The sequence below is a fragment of the Mytilus galloprovincialis genome, chromosome 6 (genome assembly GCF_965363235.1).
Source record: "Mytilus galloprovincialis chromosome 6, xbMytGall1.hap1.1, whole genome shotgun sequence".
Classification (NCBI taxonomy): Eukaryota; Metazoa; Mollusca; class Bivalvia; order Mytilida; family Mytilidae; genus Mytilus; species Mytilus galloprovincialis.
The window spans coordinates 3,813,323-3,836,671 of record NC_134843.1 but is presented as its reverse complement, the minus strand read 5'-3'; the positions used below and the strand labels follow the sequence as shown (position 1 = coordinate 3,836,671).

The window sequence follows — 23,349 nt, the reverse complement described above, 5'->3', positions numbered from 1 at the left end:
TAAACCGTAGAAAAACATGAAAAAACGTTGATGACGTCACGGTCACATGACTAAATTTTGTTTATGGGCTGGTAACAAAATAACGTCAGCCAATCAGAAGACGCGTTACATCCAAAATTAAATTATTCACTTTTGTAAATTGGTACATCGTACCCTGAAAGGGGGGGGGGGCATACTAAATAATGAGCAACAATTTCAGGGGTGCTAAAATATATAGAATAGAAAAATGGGTAATCATGATAAAGAATAAAGTAAACCGTCTAAATCATCAAACGTTAAAAAACGAAAATAAACATGAAAAATACTGGAATCTTTAGAATATAAATCTAATAAAACACGAAAGTTCCGTGAAGTTAGTAACATGCATATCTTTGACATACTATAGTGATGATAATGATGTTCTTGTTATATTTGCAGGAACCCTTCTGATTGACAGCATCATGATGCCAGACATTTTATTCGAACAAAAACAATTCATGCTAAACCATTCGTTCTTTTTACTGACAATGTTGTCAAAACTTAACAATGAAAACTTTTCTATTCTTTGAATACAGTTGTTCAGTACTATTTATATATATATATTATATCCAGCTTCGTCCATAACCGACACACAATGCTTTATTCAGTTTTATACTTACTGAAAAAGACGGTATATATATCACAGAAATAAATCAAAAGTACCAGATTTTATGAACCATGTGCGGATTAAAAAACAAAATTTCTATCAATACAAAGTTATCAAAATAAGATATTGGAAACCAAAAATGTTAACCTAACAGATTTCACATTTATAAACTGTTTTTTTTTTCAATATGAATAAAAGGATACGTGAATATACGTTGACAAGACAGCATTAACAACGATTGATATAAACAAACTTTCCTGTCCCAACTTTTTTTAGCTCACATTGTCCAAAAGATCAAGTGAGTTTTTCCAGCACTTGGAGTCGCCGTCGTCCGTCGTCGTTAACTTTTACAAAAATCTTCTCATCTAAAAACTATTGGGCCAAATGTAACTTTACCACGATTGTTATTGGGGTATCTAGTTTGAAAAATGTGTCCGATGACCCAACCAACCAACCAAGATGGCCACCATGGCTAAAAATATACCATAGAGGTAAAATGTAGATTTTGGCTTATATCTCTGAAACCAAAGCATTTAGAGCAAATCTGACTTGGGGTATATTTGTTGAACAGGTCAAAATATATCTGCCCAGAATTTTTCAGATGAATCAGACAGTCAGTTGTTGGGTTGCTGCCCCTGAATTGGTAATGTTAAGGAAATTTTTCCGTTTTGGTCATTATCTTGAATATGATTAGAGATAGAGATAAACAGTAAACAACAATAATGTTCACCAAAATTTTAAGTCATCATGACCAAAATGCACAAGTGACCACTTTATGAGTTATTGTCCTTTATAGTAAGTTTTTAACAAATTTTGGTAATCTTACAAAAATCTTCTCCTGTGAAACTACAGAGACGAATTTAACAAACTTGTCCACAATAATGGGTATCTAGTTTAAAAAAAATGTGTTTATTAACCCAGCCAGCCAACCAACATGGTCGACATGGCTAAAAATAGAACATAGGTGAAAATGCAGTGTTCATTCAGAGCAAATTTGACACTGGATAAAAATGTTCATAAGGTCTGTTGTTAGGTTGCTGCCCCTGAATTAGTAATTTAATGGACATTTTGCAGTTTTTGGTTATCATCATGAATATTATTATAAATAGAGATAAACTATCAACATCAATTATGTTCAGCAAAGTAAGATCCACAAAATAGACAATATGACCAAATTGCCCTTTAAAGTCGAATTTAACAATTTTTCGTTGTTTTTTGGTGATCTTTTACAAAGGCGTTCTCCTGAAACAACTGAGACAGTTTAACCAAACTTGGCCACACTAAGCATAAGGGTATCTAGTTTAAAAGTGTCCGATGACCCTGTCTGCCAACCAACATGGCAGACATGGCAGACATGGCTAAAAATAGATAAGGGGAAACTGGATTTTTGATAAGTCTGAAACTAAAGCAAAAGTATAACGATTGCATTATGTCATGCATCAATTGTAAATACAAACTAGAACACACCCGCGAAATCGCGGGCATATACTACTGTTCTAGGATGATTTTTTTGTAAAAGATATTATGTATGGACTGGAGAATTTCATAAAAGGTATCAAAAGCCCTCTCCCTTTTTCCAAAGTCCGATATTTGTTTCCTTTCTGTTAAATTCAATTATTTTCGTGTTTCTGGCCTTAGACCACAATTATTCTTCTCCTTTGCTACAATGCTTCTTTTGGTAAAAGTCAAATCAAATTAAAAATTTGCACCGTTTCAAACATGAAATAAATGTAACTGCTTATATATAGACCATTATTAGTCTAATAAAATATGCTTCAAGGACAATCCATCAGTGCCTTTTCTTTTGAGAGCCTTATTAACATACCAATGGTAGGATATGAATCATGTATAAATGACTAAGACCGACTTAGGCCAATTTGAGGGGTGGTCGGAGGGGTCCTGATCCCGAAATCCCGGGCTTATAATTATTAAATCCTGAGATGCAGAATTTAAAGAAATTCATATCCCGAAATCCCGAAATCGAAAAATATATTCCCGGATTCCGTAAGGATCAATCCCAAAATCCCGAGCTTAAAAACACCCAATCCCGACGCCCCGAAAAAGGTCCTGCCTCCCTCTAATCTCTACCTTACTTTCGTTTTTGCTAAATCACTATTTTTCCTTTCAACCATAATGTTTTATGCCCCACTTATGGTCGTCCGTCGTCTGTCCTTCTGTCCCGTTTCAGGTTAAAGTTTTTGGTCGAGGTAGTTTTAGATGAAGTTGAGCATGTTTACTTATTAATATATATGCAAGTGGTATGACCACTTTTAAAATAGTAAACATTTCAAAGAAAACAGTAGACAGAATCAGGGACTTTCTATACTAACATAGAAAGTCCCTGACAGAATACAGAGAGTCTCTATATATTAAAGTAGTACAGTCGTAGTTTACATGTTGATAAACGCGAAAAATAATTGTCCTCTCTAAGGAGGTATAATAGTTGTGGTTCCTGCGATCTAAACACCATGATATGAAACGCGAAAAATAATTGTCCTCTCTAAGAAGGTATAATAGTTATGATTCTTGCGATCTAAACACCATGATATGAATGGCTTATTTATTTTTTTATTTTTGTTATCTATCATACGATTGGTTGTACTTGTGTCACATGTTTTACTTATTTTAACATATATGCAACTGGTATGACCCCTTAGATAGTAAACGTTAACATTTCAAAGAAAACAGTAGACAGAAGACAGAGAGTCTCTATATATATAAGTAGTATAATCGTAGTTTACAAACGCGAAAAATAATTGTCCTCTATAAGGAGGTATAATAGTTGTGGTTCTTGCGATCTAAACACCATGATATTGAGAACGCTCTGATTGGCTTATTTATTTTTCATTTTTGTTATCTATCATACGATTGGTTGTATTTGTGCATGTTTCAAACCGGAAGTCTTATCCATGACTAAAATTTAGTCTGATGACGGAATCATATCCGGACTCCTTTTTTGTCGTTTTTCTCCCAAAATAACTCAATCTGAATAATCATAAGAATGGATGACAAATGCGACTATGCATGTTACCTATAGGACACAGAAGCATGATGATTGATTTATTGTGGAAGGAAGAGAAGCGACACACAAAATGAGGTCTTCTCGTTTAATAGTATAGATGTCAGGTGAGCGACACAGGCTCATTGGAGCCTCTAGTTGTTCTATTTACCACTCATAATTAACATCTTTGTGATTGAAAAAAGAATTCTAACCATCATGAACAACAAAGTCTGCTTAGAATGCGGTGGCATAATTCTGATTAATTCAGAACTCAAAAAGGTTCTACAGATATATCTCAAACCGAGCAGCGAGGTCATGGCTATAGAGGCAAACACGCTTTTGATTTATAAGAAGTGCGATACTGTTTTTTTTTTTTTAATCTACAAATCAGTCTCTAAAAAATATAGTGATTATACTAGCAGATATTAGAAGATGTTGCATAAGTGCCAATGAGACAACTCTCCATCCAATTCTCAATTTGTAAAAGTAAACCATTATAAGTCAAATTACGGTCTTGCACACGGAGCCTTGGATCACACTGAACAGGAAGCTATAAAGGGCCCCAAAAATGACTAGTGTAAAACCATTCAAACAGAACAACTAAAGGTCTAATCTATATAAGAAAAACGAGAAACTAGAAATACTTATGAACCACATCAACAAACGTCATCTTCTGAAAATCAGATTCTTGACTTAGGACAAATGCTGCAGGGTTTAACGTTTGACCCTTTTTTGAAACAATAGTGTAACACCACAACATAGAAAGACAGTGGCGGATGCAGGAATTTTCGAAAGGGGGGGTGCTAGCCCAGGGCAAAGGGGGGGGGGGGGTGCAAAACATATGTCCCGATTCAAATGCATTGATCGGCCAAAATAAAGGGGGGGTGCGCACCCCCGGAACCCCCCCTCTGGATCCGCCACTGAAAGACATAAAAATTATAAAATATCAATTGAATGGCTTAATTCAATCAAAGATATATTATATTATTAACACAAGTGAACATACACTGAATGAATAAATTTGATCTATGACATAATGTAAATACAAAATCAAAATATGGGGTTAGTTTTAACAATTTTTAAAAAACACAACCATAACCTTGAACAAAATACTGCCAAATAGAATAATGTACACAGGTAATTGGAAAAAAAATGTTGTCAGGTATATAGTATAAATGGAGAAAGGAAATATTCTTTTTCAGTTTATAAAAATAAAATAGGGGGGGGGGGGTTCTTTGTAATAAGTTGTTGCATGGCTACTGATTTCGACCCGTGAAAAGTACCATGTACATGTTGAAGTTCTGTTATCGTGCTTAAGGGAGTTCGCTTCTCAGTTTCAAAGTAATTAACTTTTCAAGACACAGGTTTATATAGATAGGGGATTAATAAAGGAATCCAAAGAGCAAAAAAATATATAGGTCACCTTGCTTGTTTTCAAGATATTAGCCTTTGAAATTTTGGCGGGAAAATATTCTCTCCTGACTTTTCATAGCTTTATCATTGATAAGTTGACGTTCTCAAAAACTGTTAAAAAGTAATTAAAATTTTATAAGACTTTTACAGATGTCTTATCATTATACATGCTAAAGAATTTCAAAAAGAAAAATGGGGGTCACCGGGCAAATTTTTTCAAGGCATTCAAATGGATAAAAACAGAGGATTCCGAAAATCTGACAAAAAATCCAAAACATCACAAGCCAGCTTCCTAATAAGACTTTTTAGAATGCACCTTTTGAAAGCGGCGCCTCCAAACAAGAAAACAATTAAAAAAAAACATTCATTGGAACATTTTATTTATTTGTCATCCATGTTTTATTGGAATGGTAACTAGACAACAGAATCCGTTATACTAAAACTAATGAGAAATTTATAAATGCCCAGCGCGGGACAGATTGTTTCAAGCGTTCAACCGCTCGTACCTACAACATGACATCTGATCTGCATTGGCGGATGAAAAAGGGGCTTTTGTTTTTGTTTTGTCAAAATGAAATGAGGTCCCTTTTTCGATTAAGAAAAACAAAGTTACATTTCATGTTTTTCCGGTTTAATAACGAACCGTTAATAATTAACCCTCTTTTTATTCGTTTTGTTTTTTTAATAATCATATGAACGGTTCATTGAGTTCCCAATCGTAACCACTCGGCCTTTCAGTGTTTCTTCGTGCAAGGATAAAGGCCGAGTAGTTCCGATTGATTGAGTTAAAAAAAAAAAAAAAAAAAACCCAGATTTTGGAAAAAAGGGGAAGGATAAAATAAATTGCCCTGTACCTATGAAAACAGCAAGTTAATTATCAAACTTCAACAGCATTAAAAAACATAAGGCAAGAAAAAAATTTTGAAAAAGCTAAAAAAACAAAAGGAAGTCTGTTTTCAATCAAATGTAATAAAAAAAAAAACCCGTTTGTTTGAACATTTTGAAATATCCCCCGAATATTTTGAAATGGTCCACGTGAAGGAAGTTTTAGTAACTGGTTCCCTATACTTGTTTTGCTTCGATAGATCTTTGCTAAATTCAGACAAAAAGGTACCAGAATATACCTGCCCACTTTTTAATCCAATCATACTTTGTTTACAACGAAGAAGGTCAAGGTAAAGTCATCTACGTCTACAAAAACCACACAAAAACAACTTACAAGCAAAATTAAACAGAATAGTTCACGGAAAACAAGACTAAAAAGTGTTGGTAAGTGAGGATCATATATTTTAAAACTGTTGTAGGAGCTTGTTAAAAAATCTGATTACCATATAAATAAAGTGACCATAACTGACGAAACAGTTTATTGGGTGCAGACTTACAGAACTTGACTTACAGAACTTTCGTTCATTTTTGTATTTCAAAAATGAACGAAAGTTCTGTAAGTCTGCACCCAATAAACTGTTTCGTAAATTAAATTTACATTTTATATAAGCAGTAATAAGATTGTTTAGTCTGTAAGTTATAAAATTCAACTCTTTTCCGTGACTATTTTCAAAAGTTACAATACCTTGGCTTTAATATAGCATACAACTTGTACACAACACATACATGTAACTTGCACTCTCATTAAATTTCAAACCATTTTCTTTGAAGAAAAAAACACTTTTAAATTCACCTTAAAATTCAACAAAATCACAGGAAAACAGAATACATTGTAGAGGGTAGTAAAGAGTTATTTTCGTGAAATGTTTTCGACCTTTTTATTTCAGGTGTTTCGACGTTTTATTTCTCGTTTTCTCATGTTTGTTTTGATGTGCGTGCTTCATGTTTCCCCTTATTCAATTTCCATTTTCGTGTCGGTGCTCTTTATTTATCGGGCTTGTCCCGCATTTGATCAGACATGTAAATCTGGACTACTTCAAAGTCAGTGCTATGCAAATGTTATACCATCTGAAACTTGTGTAAGCTAATAATTGATAAAGCCAGACTCTTTTGCAAAGGATTTCAGGCTGCAATATTTTAAAGCATTACCTAGACTTATTCAAAGTCAGTGTTATACAAATGTAATACCATCTGAAACTTATGTATGCTTATAATTGATAAAGCCAGACTCTTTTGCAAAGTATTTCAGGCTGCAATATTTTAAAGCATTACAAAAATCTGCCAGTCTTACTTGATATACAACCACAATTTTTTTTTTTGGATCCTATAATGGTATCGTCATCCCAAGACACATTTGGTTTCCGGACAATAACTTTAGTTTATATGAATGGATCTCTTTGAAATTTAATAAGAAGGAACAAAACCACAAAAGGAAAGTTGGGATTGATTTTGGGGATGATGGTCCAAACCGTTTAGGAATTACATGTAGGGGCCAAAAACAAGCATTTAGTATCTGGACAATAACTTGTGTGTAAGTGTATAGATCTCTCTGACATTTTACCACAAAGTTTTATTTCACAAAAGGAAGTCTGGGATTGAGTTTGGGGGTTATTGCCCCTTTCAGGAATATTGGGCCTAAAAAGGGTAAAAAATTAGCATTTTTCCAGTTTCCAGACAATAACATGTGTTTATTTGTATGGATCTCTCTGAAATTGTACTACAAGGTTCCATACTACAAAGGAAAGGCTGGGATCGATTGTGGGGGTAATTGCTCTAAGGGTGGATTAAAAAAAAATGGGGGTGTCCAAGATTTATTAAGGAATTCATTTTTTTTTTTAATTTTTAAAAACTTTCAAGAAGAAATATTTAATTGCACCGTATTGCGCAAAAGATTTGTAAGATCTTGACATTTGTTTTGTGTCAGAAACCTATATTATGTTAAAAATTGGATCACAATCCAAATTCAGACCGTCTCAAACTTGAATATTGTATCCAAATTTGCCCCCATTGTTCTGTTCAGGGTTCAACCTCTGCAGTTGTATCAGGCTGCGCTCAGTGAAGCATTTTATTGTATATATCATGCACATGTATATAGAGAAAAACTGTAAGCTAGACTAGTACAATAAATCTAGAAATCAGTCAACTTGCTTAAAAATCATCAATCAACTTCTTAAAGGAGTTTATGTCCTTGAATGACAACATTTTACAGATAATTTTTTTTGCCATCTTAAAAATACAGAGAGAGAGAGATAGAAATTTTAAACAGCATAAACGACAACAAATATTTAAAGTTTTTAATACCCATAAATTACAGGTTAGAATGTACCCATGGTTTATCATATATGGTAAATGTCTTGAGAACTATGAAAAATTGAAAGAAACTGTAAACAGCAAACCTGATCATCGATTATAGCATTATAAGTGAACATGAATATTTTTTTTGACATAATTATAGGAGCTACTGCCCATAATGACAATTTTAAAAGAATATTCTCCAATTGAATCTTGATTAAATCCAATCACAATCTTACTTAGTGGGTAAAAGCTTGAGTTTGCTGCCACTGATTCAAATGATTTTAATCTTGCATATTATATGTTTACTAAGTGAGCCTTCAGAGTGACAGTCCTGTCAGCATCAAGTTTTATTCTCCAAAATGTATATTAAATCCGTAAATATAACAAGGATTTGCCAAATGCAGAAATATTAGCTTGGATTCATCAATAAGGTTGACAAATTATAAATGTTACTTAACCCCAGCTTGTTAGACCCATGGTAATCATGATTCTGAAAAAAAACAGCAGTAAAAAAACAAGGATAGATAATTCATTATACATGCTTATTATTTATACTGGAAGATGTCAGTAACTGCTGTTCCATTTTTCTCAAATAAATAAAACCAATGTATATACAAATAATCTGTACCAGATGGTACATGTATACTATAATGAGAAGATATGCCTACAGATCATTTCATTCGATTGGTATGCTAGCATAGCACATACATTTTACAAGTTGTTGACATACATATTTTATTGACATGCATGATGCAATCAAATGTATTTTGTTTTTATCAGCTGCTGAAATTGTTTTCCACATTCAAAACAAATATAAATCTGATCATACATGTAGGTGGAGTGAAAATGCATACCTTTTAGCTATACAATATTATACAATTCAGCCTTTTTAGATTACTTTTAGCCATTTCTGCAGAGTTCTTGAAATGCCCCCCCCCCCCCCCCCCTGGTTGGTTCTTGAGAGAATATGATGGTTTTTACTGTTTCTATTGCAATACTGAAATTGTGCTGGTCCTTTGCAAATTTTGGTGATCAAAACCTTAGGACCACTACTTTTTGAGAACTCTGTTTCTGAATTAAACTAGTACTGTAAGAAATTCTTCAACAGGATTTATCAACATGAGAATATAGTTTATAATACAAGAAGCTAGCTAAGTTAACCAAGGACCATATATTGGCTTTTGTTATCAAAAAAACCCATTTTCCCTGTAAATTTAAAGACAACTGATTGGGCTTATCAATGTTTGTGTAGTAGATGACAAAGGCTGTATGATAACACATTATGTCATATATTATATACGTTTCTTTCAATTCTAAAGAATGGATTGGTAAATGTGTAAAGTCTTTCAAAATCTTTAGTCTTTTTCTCTTCACAATTTTTTCCCGTTATTTGGTAAATGTCCTGAGCAGACATGTAGGGGTAACTGGATTGTATTAAAAATTAGTAGAGGGTTTCCAGTATGTAAACATTAATTTTGGTACCATTTACCTGATTTAAGTGGGAGGACATCAAGTGGCTAAATAAGGCATTAAAAACCAGTAAGGACATTTTAATGTTAGGATTATTAATATATATATCTGACCTAATGACCTTCGGGCGGTCATCATATATTACATACATGTAAATAATTGGCATTTAACACCCTATTGTTGGTTATTGATTTTTTCACTGATGACCAATTGTAATAAACATAATATTAAATACCTTCCACTGGTTACCTGTATAAGTATAAGGACAAGTAATAAGTGGAACAGTTTAGGGACATATTAACATATAAACAGGTAGGTTTTGTTGTTTTTCTTTCCTCCCTATTTATTTGAAATTTTATTGACAAAAAATACATTAGTTAAAAGAAAACAATTGGAGAGTATAAATCAAATTGAGAAAAAGAGAGAGAATATTAAATTTAACCTTGAGAAATTTTTGGAATTATTTTTAACCTAGAAATCCTTTTACTCATATTTATATAAGAATAAGCATTTACTTATATATTCAGTATGTTTATTTTTCTTGTCAACTTGAGCAATGGATTAGTGAACAAAATCCATGATTACATTTTTTATTGATGAAAAAAAGAATTTCATATTTTGCATATATAGATTTTGTACATCCTGTTTTTATTGATGAAATGTGTGCATTAAGACTCATTAAGATAAAGTTGATCTGTCATATCCTATTCGCACCATGTAACTGAACTGAACCATTATTTTGTATTTTATGAACTGCTCATCATAAAGCACAAGAACTAAATTTTTGCATGTATTTTTACTTCTTCACTACTTGAATGAAATAGACTCTGTATGCATGCTTTAAAACAAAAACAGAAAAGGATCTTTTTTCAAAAGATTGTCATTTTGTAGATTGTATACAATAATATGCACTGCATGCATCTATCCAATTAACCTAAAAATGTATGACTTGGCTTAATGGTCAGTTCAGGCTTGTATTTTCCATATTACATGTATATATGCAGTGCAACCAAAATCCTTTAAACTAAACTGTCACAATATAGGGAAAAAAGAGCATTGGTTGCTATTTTCTCAGGACAAACTTTTTTCACCTAAAATAAAAAAAAAATATGATTTATTTTCAATAACATAAAATAACTGAATTTTTTTTCAATGTTATTTTTTCAATGGTCGTCTTAAAGTTTATTTCTCAGTTACATGTATCATGGGATATATTGTTTTTAAATCCAACTTATAAAGTTGGTCAAACTTCACATCAAGCTATTTATTACTTTACTTATTTAGATGTAAAGGACATTTACATGAATGACATGGTTATTAATGATGTCCTAAAAACTTGGCAAGACTTCTTTATTTAGTACATTTATTAAACATACGATTCCATGTGCTTTGTGTTTATATCTACTGCGATCAAAACAGTTGTTTCATGTGAGAAAAATAATTGAATATTTGGAAACAAATGAACAAAATAATTTAAATGCTATTTATGTGAATTTTCAGATTGGGTAAATATACTTAATAAGTCCTCAAAATTATACATGACAAAAAGAGTCTTGAAAATTCCATTGAGTTGAATCCAAATTTTACAATTTCAACATTTTTGATGGTTATAACTCTCATAAAAATAAGTATTTTGACCAGCATTCAGTTTTGATATCAATTTGTCATTACTGCTAAAAATGAATATGTAAGTTCGTAAATAGTTAAACACTAAAAGTACTAAAATAATAACAGTCTTAGAGGTTCTTTTGAAGAAAAAAAAGTTTACCCTTTTAGTATTTTAGTTTTAACAATAACAACTTTGATATTGTGAAAGTCTTCCACAACAGAATTTTAAAAACTAATGAACAACCTCAATAAGAGTTATTTTTCCATAATTACTTCTAGCTGATAAGTCATGGTTCTTTCCAATATCATTCAGGTTACTTGACCACCAATGATGCTAAAGTTTGGGTTTTTATATAGCCATAGTTTGTTTTGAAATTCTTACATAAAATATTTGCTTATTCCATTTCTTAGATAGAAATTCATGAAAATTCAGTTTCAAACAGAAATAAATTGTAACTAACAGCTCTGACCCATGATTTGTATAGATTTGGTCTGACGTCACAATATTCCTTGACAATGATTAGGTTGTGATCTGATCAGTACGCGAATATTTCATGTGTACCAGACAGTCACTTTAGCAAGTCCATCAAATGACTGCATGTTCATATTTGATGCACATGAAAACAGCTAGAAATAAATCTACATATATAAATAATGGTAATATATAGGCAACATGACATGGCCTTTGTACACAAATGTAGTAATAGAATGAATAGGAGTTGAATGAACTCTAAATAAAAAAACAACACTAAATCTTTGTAGCTAGTCAGGCTGACATTGATTTTTTTCTCCTTTAGACAAACACCGGTTTGTAAATATTGAAAAATTTCTGCAGCAGTCCCTAAAGTGTTGTTGTTATAAGACTCTCTACATTTTATGTTTTTTATCATAACGACCCTGCATACCCCCGGGTATCCACTTTATGGACTCTACCATACTACAGACTCACCAGGCGTTGGTTCACTTTCGTTTGTAATTAAAAAGAACTGTTGTCATTATTTTACTGTCATCCCTTGTCCCTTCAGATGATTTGCAGGGAAGAATGATTGTAAAAATTTTCAGACTTTTGGACATAAGTGTTTCATGTTGTCAAGCGCAATCAGCAGAATAATTCAAAGGTCAATAGAAAATGTGTTCTGATTTTGGTTTTAAGAAATATATGTTCCTTTATACAATGTACAAGGGGAAAATGAGATAAACGATAACATTACTTGTTCATTGGGAAACTATGAAATTACTTTGGATTCTGTCTGTTTATTGCCATCACTTTTTCATTTCAGAATTTAGTAATCTCAGTTAAAAATTGAAATATGGAACCTCAAGTAAAACGTATGAAGACTTGGCATGCAGTACCAATGTCAGAAATGGCAAGGAATACATTTAATCCAATCAGAAGTATTGTGGATGGAATGAAAATAACACCCAATCCGAAGAAACCAATGATAGCATTATCTATAGGTAATTCTGTTGTAATTTTAAAAAATCACACTGTACAATAAACTCATCATAGATACAAGGAATGAAATTTTGTATTTGCGCCAGTCATGCATTTTGCTACCAAAGACAGCCAAATAAAGTATGAAGCCGAAGAGCATTGAAGACCAAAAATTGCTTAAAGTTTAAATATGCAGACAATTTTAACATGGAAGCAGACACCTAAAAAACATAAACATGTCACATTGTTTACCTAACATTTGACACATCTACTGCATGCATGTACCGGTGTATGTTTACAATTGCTAAAAAAATTTAACCTTTAAATTTTGTAACACATTGTCATATAAAAAGTTACTTATATATGATTCTGCCAGTTATGAAATGAAAACATTATGATGCAATCATTGAATAAAAAGTTATGATATTTATGCAATCATGGAATAAAGACTTGTGAAAGAATCATAAAGAACAAAACTTGTACACTAAAAGACCAACACAAAGTATTAAAATATTGATGTCTCAGTTTTGAAACAACCATCTAAGTATACAATATGGACAAAAGGAACTAAAGAACATGTCACTATTACAGTGTACCTGAAATTAATTAAGCGTATTGTCCAAGATACATGTACTTAAAACTTCACAAGTTTGCACACATGTTGAAGTTGTGCAGCTCCAATTTTGGAGTGATTAAAAATTCTATTTAAACATCCCTATATTTAAGTGTTCATTTATTGACAACTCTCCATTGTTTAAGAAAAAATCTGTACAAACTACAAACTGGAACAGTTCACATTGAAAATGTTGCATGATGATAATATAATTTTATTCAATAGAATATCAAGCATTACAATACACAATATATACGATTCATAAAGACAATACTAACACATACTTTGCATGAAGTTTAACATTTTGGTTTGTTATTGATTTCTGAAACACAACTTTACTTTTACATTTCATATATCAAGTTTCTTCAAAACTTATTATTCAAAACAAGTACAGGAACAACAGTTATTTAAATGTGTTATATAATATTTTTGGTTAAATCATCTTTTTCTTTGTTTGATGTACTTTGGTTTGTATTAATATTAAGTATAGTCTTTTTATTTATCTAAAGAAATTATTGCTTTTAATATAAAATTTTTAGATGTGGTATTATTGCCAATAAGATAACTTAGATCAACCTGATTAAATGTCAGTATTTTTTTTGTGGGGGGAACCAATAAAATATTGATTAGCATTGATTTTCCCCATTCATTTCCATATATCACTGAAATGTGAATTGAATCATTCAAAAGTACTTTTCTTTCAGGTGATCCTACAGTATTTGGAAACTTGCCAATTCCAGAAGAAATAGACGAGGCTGTAATTGATAAAATTAGATCACACAAGTACAATGGTTACAACCCATCTATAGGTAAATTTTTAATCTATTAGTGTAAACTCCAAGTAGCAATGCTGCATCACTAAATGTAGTACAGGTAATGACATAAATACAATAGTTACAATCCATCTATAGGTAACAATCCATCTATAGGTAAATTTCTTTTAATCTATTAGTGTAAACTCAAAGTACCAACGCTGCATCACTAAATGTAGTACAGGTAATGAAGCTTTTCAATTTTACAGCAGAATTTCATGTTTTCATATAAAAAAGAATACCATCTTTGTCCATACTTGCCATTACATTGTAATTGAAAATCCCTGACAAATTTTTAAAGCACAAATTTATTCATCAGGTTGGAGGATTTGAACATGTTTTTGTTAAGGTTTTCCTTCTCTGGGACATAAATTCAGTCACAAATACAGTAAAAAAATATAGTTTGGGTTAGAAAAAATCAGAATATGTAAGCAACATTGAACTTTACGTTATTTTTAGTAACAAGAAATTTTACAAGAAATCTGATGTATAAGTATATTTTATACACAGGGTATGAAGAAGCTAGACAAGCTGTAGCTGATTACACATCTACACATGATGCCCCTGTTACATCTAAGGTAAATACACATCTAAATATATGTCTATATTATACAATTATAGTCTTTGTATCTAAGAGAAGCATATTTACTGTGGACAAATGCATGTTCAGAAATAATAAAAGTTAGCTTGAAAAATAGTTGTCTAAAGTGGGTTTTAAAATCATTATATAGATGTTAAAAAATAGAAAAATATATTTTTGGTTCTAGATTTTTGCTTACCCTAGCTGGATGTATACCTGTAGAGTTATTACAAAGATAAAAGTGTCAAGTCCTATAATTTTTCTTTCAGGATGTGATACTGACCAATGGTTGTTCCAGTGCCTTAGACTTGTGTATAACAGTTCTTGCTAGTCGTGGACAGAATATCCTCATACCTAGACCTGGATTCTCAATCTACAAAACTCTTGGAGAATCTCTTGGTATTGAAGTCAAATTCTATGATTTGCTGGTAGGTATAGAGGAATGGGTACTTTTTTATGCCCCATTTATGGGCATTATGTTTTTTGGTCTGTGCGTCAGTTCGTTCGTTCGTCAGTTTGTTCGTCCGTCTGTCCCACTTCAGGTTGAAGTTTTTGGTTGAAGAAGTTTTTGATGAAGTTGAAGTCCAATCAATTTGAAACTTAGTACATGTGTTCCCTATGATATGATCTTTCTAATTTGTATGCCAAATTAGATTTTTTACCCCATTTTCACGGTCCACTGAACATAGAAAATGATAGTGTGGACAGATGGGGCATCCTTGTGCTAGGGACACATTCTTGTTAATAAATGAAAATTGTCATTGATAATGGTTCTTTAAACATTACTTGGAATGAATGTATCTGTTACACATTAAATATGTAAATTGTACAGGCAAAACTTGCTGCACAACATTATGCATATGCTTTATCCTAATTTTGTGGTTTTCTCTTGCACTCCTCCACCAATAAAAACTGACTCCTCCCACAAACTAGCACACCAATCAATCAATCAATCTTGAGAATATTCAAATCTCTGAACCCTGCAGTGTATTTAGTAATCAAGGTCCATTGAGCTTGTAATTTACAATTTATTGTTACTTGTAGCCTGAAAAGTCATGGGAAGTGGACCTTAAACACATGGAATCTCAGATGGATGAGAATACAGCAGCAGTGATTGTAAACAGTCCATCCAATCCATGTGGTTCAGTCTACAGCAGACGACACATTGAGGACATCTTAGAAGTTCTAGAGAGAAACAGAATACCTATGATTGCTGATGATATCTATGAACATTTTGTAAGTATAATGTTATATCAAGTATAATTGGGCATAGATCCCCTTTTTAGTTTTTCAATGCTTTCAATCAATTTTTTTTTTAATTCAACACTATCGGGTATGGGGAAAATCTGGATTCAGAATTATTTTTTTTGTCATCTGCTGTACCACGATATATTTTTTCATCAAATAAGGGATCACAACATTTTTTAGTAAAAAAAACCATAACACCCTTGAAGTTAAATGGTTGTTTCCTAATATGTGTGATAATTTTTTTTAATATATAAATAAAACAAGGTTGAGTTCAGGATTTTGTTTTAGTTGGGGTGCTACCCTTAACTGTTTTGATTTGTTTATGCTAACATTTGTATGTTCTTATTTTAGGGGGTTCCTACATTCCATAACATTATTTTGTAAAATGCTGTATGAATTGTAAAATGTCTTAATATCACATTTCTATTCAGATATTTGTATTTGCAGGTATTTTCTGAGAACAAGTACCATTCCATGGCATCAGTATCAAAAACTGTGCCTATCTTATCCTGCAGTGGTCTTACTAAAAGGTGAGTTAGAAATAAGTCAACTTTTGAAGAACTAAGGTTAGGGTCCTTCTTGATTGATTGTTGGTTGCTTAATGTCCAGTGGCAAAGGTTACAGCATGTTGTAAAGACATTGAAGTGCATTTAATCATGAGTATAATAAATATATGTAAATACCTGTATCATATAAGCATTTCATTATACAAGGAAGCTTAGTTAAATGGTCAGTGTGCAAAGAGGATGCTCAAAGGAAATAAGTTTGTGATGCAAAAAAATAAAATTTGATTCTTTGTACTGTATCACTTCCAGATTTTTTTCTCTCAAGTTATTGATACAAAGTTTTAGTGAGAATGCTCTTTGCATACTGAGGAAACTGATTGAAAATTATGAGATACTTAAAAAAAATTGCAATGATGTCAGATTTGAATTTGTCACTACCAAGACATGTTTGATTTAAAGAAAATATTTTGGAATATGTCAGTGAGATAGTCACTTTATGATGTATCAGAACTTTCCAAATTTTGAAATGTATTTTAATCATTCATGATTTCACCTTATTTTGTTGATCATTTTTAAAGATAATAGTAACAAAATGTATTGTTCTTAACACATTATACATAAAGCTATCACAACTACTGATAATATAAACTACACATCAACCAAAATCACAACAGGTCATTTCTAAATTATCAGTATCATGTCATCCAATAAAGCAATTATGAAAAAATCTTGATCAAGAGGTAAACAGACAAAAAGTTGCTACAATATCACTGAAAAAGTATTCATGAAAAAATCTATGAGCTACAAAGGGCTTTTAAAGTCTGAAAAAGAAAACCAATTGAAATAGAGTAGGTCTTTTAAATAGAATAAGCCTGTAATATTTTTTGGCACCTGTATACTGAAAAGTAACAACTCTTTGACTCAAATTTTAAAAAGCAACGGAAAATAAATATTTGTGTGGTCTAAAATACATATACAATATATTCAAAGCATTGTCCAATTCAGATTTATTTTACAAAAAAAAATGATGCATGATGATTGAACTATATCGAAAAAAAATGAATGAAAATGGTTTAAATAATTTATTTTATTGCCTGCCAGTATTAGGCAGATCCTTGACTGTTGTTTCTTCTTATTTAAAGGGGAGTTTAAACATTTTAGTCAGAAGCTGTGTGTGATTTGAAGGTCATATGAAGGTGAGAGAGTCGGTCAGGCAATAAACTGCTTGTACCTGACTTAATATTGGGATTGTTGATTTTGTTCTGGTTTACATTTCACTGGTAACATTCTGAATGTTAATAAGATGAAAAATAATAAGTAAAATGTGAATAAATCATGTCTGGTGATGACTGATAGTTTCCTTTACATACAAGTAGTATCGAAATACTCACTTTTCCTGTCTTCATTATTTCCTTGATTTCATGCAAATATCTGATTTACAATTAACATTTAAGTTTCCAAAAATGTTAAAGGAAAATAAAAAAAAAATCATGAATTCATATTGAATTCTAAACTTTGAAATTGATTTAAAATGCTATAATTTTGTTGCATTTTATTTATCACTTGACCATAGATTAAATGCATTTTACCAAGTAGGATATTATCATTCAATTAATGAACTAGATTTAATTAAACACAAATTTAATATTCGGGCCTTATGTTTGAACTTAAGGAGTAAGCAGTGAATATCCTAACTTATGTTATATTTTCTGTTACAGATTCCTGGTCCCAGGATGGAGAATGGGTTGGATTGTTGTACACGACAGATCTAATGCATTTCATGAGGTATTCAAACATAAAACAAATATTTAACAGTCGTGTATAATTTGTTATAAATATTCAACTCTCAGTTGCAGAACAAAAGCTGCATGTTTATTTTTTAAGTATTTTAAAAAATGTTGTACAGTATAAATATAATGTCTTCTTATATTCAGTTTTCTTGTTTGCTTAGCTAATTTCCATTTCAATTATTTTTTTATTTTGATTTATTTATACAATTTGATTGTAAAAACAACATTATTTAGTTAATGATAACCTCATAAGATATAATAATAACATAGAAACTCAAATTAAGTTCCAAATCAACAAATTGTGAGTATAAATTCATGCATTAAATAAAAGTTAACATCTAAAGTTTTTATTTTGATAGATCAGAAAAGGACTGAATTCGTTGTCACAGAGAATTTTAGGTCCTAACTCCCTGGTGCAGTCTGCACTGAAAGATATCCTGAAAAACACTCCAAAGAGTTTTTATGCAGAAACCCTGGAATATATAGAGGACAATGCCAAACTATTCTACAAGCTTATATCAGAGATACCTGGACTAAAACCAGTCAAACCTCAGGGAGCAATGTATATGATGGTAAGTGAAGAAAGTGGGTTTGTTTAATGCCACACTCTGTGGCTGGGGCATTAATTTTACCCTTGTCCATCTGTTTGTCAGTCAATCCGTCTGTAAACTCCCAAATTAGTGTCCCTTTTCTAACTTTATATTCCAATATGTGTGGTGTCAATTTCACTGTTTTTGAGTTATGTCCCTCTTTAAAAGGAAAAATAGCTAAATTTGCTATTCACACACTCTAACTTCAGTTTGCTCCAACAAAGTGTTATCAAATTTATACACAATGATAATTATCACCAAACAAAGATCAAGTATTGATATAGGTGGCATAATTTTCCCTGTTCTATAGTTATGGCCCTTTATGAATGGTAAAATTGGAAAATTTGCTGTTTCTCAAATCTAACTTTTGTTTGCCTATTGGCCCTAAACTAAATGTTGTAAAACTTATACACTATTCTAATACCATCAAATACAGATTATTGTGAATTTGGGTGGGTCACATCTCTTGCCCATGGACACATTCTTTAGTTGAGTCCATCATAGTCCATCACATGCATGTCCCTGGCACACCTCACCTTTCATATGAATTCCCAGTAATGTAAATTAAACAATAAGACTGCAGGTGGGTGCATTCGTGTCACAATAATATATAATTATACAATTTTTATACGACCGCAAATTTTGAAAAAATTTTCGTCGTATATTGCTATCACGTTGGCGTCGGCGTCGTCGTCGTCGTCGTCGTCGTCGTCGTCGTCGTCGTCCGGCGTCCGAATACTTTTAGTTTTTGCACTCTAACTTTAGTAAAAGTGAATGGAAATCTATGAAATTTTAACACAAGGTTTATGACCACAAAAGGAAGGTTGGTATTGATTTTGGGAGTTTTGGTCCCAACATTTTAGGAATTAGGGGCCAAAAAGGGCCCAAATAAGCATTTTCTTGGTTTTCGCACTATAACTTTAGTTTAAGTTAATAGAAATCTATGAAATTTTGACACAAGGTTTATAACCACAAAAGAACGGTTGGGATTGATTTTGGGAGTTTTGGTCTCAACAGTTTAGGAATTAGGGGCCAAAAAAGGGCCCAAATAAGCATTATTCTTGGTTTTCGCACAATAACATTAGTTTAAGTAAATAGAAATCAATGAAATTTAAACACAATGTTAATGACTACAAAAGGAAGGTTGGTATTGATTTTGGGAGTTTAGGTCCCACCAGTTTAGGAATAAGGGGCCAAAAAGGGACCCAAATAAGCATTTTTCTTGGTTTTCGCACCATAACGTTAGTATAAGTAAATAGAAATCTATGAAATTTAAACACAAGGTTTATGACCATAAAAGAAAGGTTGGGTTTGATTTTGGGAGTTTTGGTCCCAACATAATAAGGGGCCCAAAGGGTCCAAAATTAAACTTTTGTTTGATTTCATCAAAATTGAATAATTGGGGTTCTTTGATATGCTGAATCTAACTGTCATGACTGTGTATGTAGATTCTTAACTTTTGGTCCCGTTTTCAAATTGGTCTACATTAAGGTCCAAAGGGTCCAAAATTAAACTTAGTTTGATTTTGACAAAAAATGAATCAGTTAGGTTCTTTGATATGCTGAATCTAAAAATGTACTTAGATTCTTGATTATTGGCCCAGTTTTCAAGTTGGTCCAAATCGGGGTCCAAAATTAAACTTTGTTTGATTTCATCAAAAATTGAATAAATGGGGTTCTTTGATATACCGAATCTAACTGTGTATGTAGATTCTTCATTTTTGGTCCTGTTTTCAAATTGGTCTACACTAAAGTCCAAAGGGTCCAAAATTAAACTTAGTCTGATTTTAACAAAAATTGAAATCTTGAAGTTCTTTGATATGCTGAATCCAAAAATGTACTTAGATTTTTTATTATGGGCCCAGTTTTCAAGTTGGTCCAAATCAGGATCTAAAATTATTATATTAAGTATTGTGCAATAGCAAGTCTTTTCAATTGCACAGTATTGCGCAATGGCAAGAAATATCTAATTGCACAATATTGTGAAATATCAAATTTTTTTTTAATTAGAGTTATCTTTCTTTGTCCAGAATAGTAAGCAAGAAATATCTAATTGCAAAATATTGTGCAATAGCAAGATTTTTTTTTAATTGGAGTTATCTTTCTTTGTCCAGAATCAACTTAAATCTTTGTTATATACAATATACAATGTATATTCACTTTTTACTACCAACTGATAAATTAAAATAATCTTTACCATTCAGTGATAACCAGCACTTTTTTTACATCTTAATATTTTATGATGTATTTAAATGAGTAGTTATTGTTGCAAACTCCATTAGAAATTTTAATTGAGATTAGTTTTGGAATAAGGGAAAGGGGGATGTGATTAAAAAAATTGGGTTCAATTTTTCTCATTTGAAATTTCATAAATAAAAAAGAAAATTTCTTCAAACATTTTTTTGAGAGGATTAATATTCAACAGCATAGTGAATTGCTCTAAGAGAAACAAAAATTTTAAGTTCATTAGAACACATTCATTCTGTGTCAGAAACCTATGCTGTGTCAACTATTTAATCACAATCCAAATTTAGAGCTGAATCCAGCTTGAATGTTGTGTCCATACTTGCCCTAACCGTTCAGGGTTCAACCTCTGCGGTCGTATAAAGCTACGCCCTGCGGAGCATCTGGTTATCTATAACAATTTATAGAAGAGGATGGCTTGCTTTAACTATGATTATTTTTTTGCTGCAGGTTGGAATTGATACCAAAAATTTTCAAAATATAAAAGATGATGTGGATTTTACAGAGAAACTTGTTTCTGAACAGAGTGTGTTCTGTTTACCAGCCAAAGTAAGTGTTTTTTAATGAAGAAAATATAAATCAAGACTGAATTTTATATTTGTCCTGTTAGTAACCTTTTGACATTAATTGATTTGGGGGTGAAATATGTTCTAAGAATTTTTTCCTACAACAGATCCATTATAGGGATTCCAGAAGGATTCTTTAACATGCAGGGCATTTAACATATGACATTGGAATTAAATGTTTCCATTTTGACTGGACACGGCTGCATATCTATACATCCAGGACAGCTGAAACTTCTATAGTGAACTGTTTATATTGAATACAAATTCCGGCGCATAAGCTACAGATAAACATTAGAAAATAACTTTATTTTGGACTTTTTACAAGTTTGTAGGACCAAATAAACCCAATACAATAACTATTCCTATAATTGGGGTGCAGGTCCTAATACTTTTAAGATTAATTTGTCAATTGCACCATACTGTAGATAGGAGCATAATGATATGTAAAATTTGCTGATAAATTGGCAATTCAGTAAATAAGAGTGGTGGAAATGCAATCTTTTACTGTAGGTAAGGGGAGATAATCTTTTTATGGGAGTTCTGGCTAATTTGATCTTTTTATTTTGTAGTGTTTCCAGTATCCAAACTTTTTCCGTATTGTGTTAACTATACCAAAAGAAAAAGTTGAAACAGCTTGTGAAAGAATAAAAGAGTTCTGTGACCTACATTATAATAGTGACAGTCCATCTGATATTTCCCGTTAATCATTGACTGTGATAATACTGTGATAAAGTTATATCAAAGGACCACTTTGATTGGTATGGTACCATGATGCAGAGTGCAGCTAACTTTTATAATTAAACAGTATTTTTGAATTTTCATTACACAAGAATGTGTTTTAACAATGTTCTCTGATATTACACTTTCTTTTTCCAATTATCTTGTTGATTATACATATATCATTTTCATATGATAAACTTTGCTTTAATATCCTTTTTTTTAGTCACTGGCACCAGTGAATTCTAATGAATGCCTAACTCCCTATCATTTCATAAAAATCATCTTCATTTAATTTGAGCATATATCCCGGTAATTACGAATGGAATGAATAAGCCTTTGAGAAATTTTGCTTAGATTTTGTGTTATTTATGTCCCCATCATAATGAAGTAATATATATACATGGGTCATGTTCCAATCATAAATAGTAAAAATAAAGTTTTGCAATAAAAATTCAGCTGGTATAAATAATTTTAAAAGTACTAATTTATAGAGTTTATGCTTTGTTCATGCAAAGAATAATTTAGATGTCCTCAATTGGCAATGATAGCTTTTGAAAGGTGACTGCTAGGCAGATTTGCATTAATTTTTGCACTGCCTTTGTAAGACATTTTTCAAAAAGCATCAGATGCAGGATTCTAGTCATTATATATATTTATAAATACAATTTTTATGTCTTTCAAAAATAGAATGACCCGACAAATTCAAGAGATTTTTTTGTATAGCTTTACTTGATTTATTTGCATTTACTCATAATATCTGTCATTGCATTTTAATGTATATAAAGTTATGAATTAGATTCAAATGGTACTTTGTTTGTTTACTATTCATTGTGCCAAGAATGTATTTAAAAATTATTGTACATATTAAATTGTTATAATTTATCTCCGGTTTTCTGTTTTGATATTTGATATTTTAGCAGCTATTTAACTATCTCGTTCAGCTAGGTAA

The 23,349-nt window shown here is 31.5% G+C and overlaps 2 protein-coding genes across 5 annotated transcripts in view; both read left to right on the top strand.

Moving 5' to 3' along the window:
• The window catches only part of LOC143078728 (uncharacterized), a 39,757-nt gene extending 39,190 nt beyond the window's left edge, over positions 1 to 567 (top strand). For all 3 annotated transcript variants that reach the window (XM_076253674.1, XM_076253673.1, XM_076253672.1), the window contains one exon: positions 418 to 567. In XM_076253674.1, coding sequence (XP_076109789.1) covers positions 418 to 429 — 12 coding nt within the window. In that variant the 3' untranslated portion in view covers positions 430 to 567. The remainder of the gene's footprint in view (positions 1 to 417) is intronic.
• A 5,605-nt stretch (positions 568 to 6,172) lies between these two features.
• Positions 6,173 to 22,442, top strand: LOC143078725 (tyrosine aminotransferase-like). Of its 2 annotated transcripts, none has more exons than XM_076253659.1 (11): positions 6,173 to 6,308; positions 12,578 to 12,755; positions 14,050 to 14,154; positions 14,668 to 14,735; positions 15,007 to 15,165; positions 15,782 to 15,973; positions 16,433 to 16,515; positions 18,210 to 18,276; positions 18,641 to 18,853; positions 21,565 to 21,663; positions 22,250 to 22,442. In XM_076253659.1, the coding sequence occupies exons 2-11, from the start codon at positions 12,608 to 12,610 to the stop codon at positions 22,382 to 22,384; spliced, it is 1,269 nt and encodes a 422-aa protein (XP_076109774.1). In that variant the 5' UTR covers positions 6,173 to 6,308; positions 12,578 to 12,607; the 3' UTR covers positions 22,385 to 22,442. The 2 variants fall into 2 exon arrangements, with proteins under 2 accessions (XP_076109774.1, XP_076109775.1); XM_076253660.1 differs by lacking the exon at positions 6,173 to 6,308 and adding an exon at positions 9,980 to 10,001.
• Positions 22,443 to 23,349: the final 907 nt, after the last annotated feature.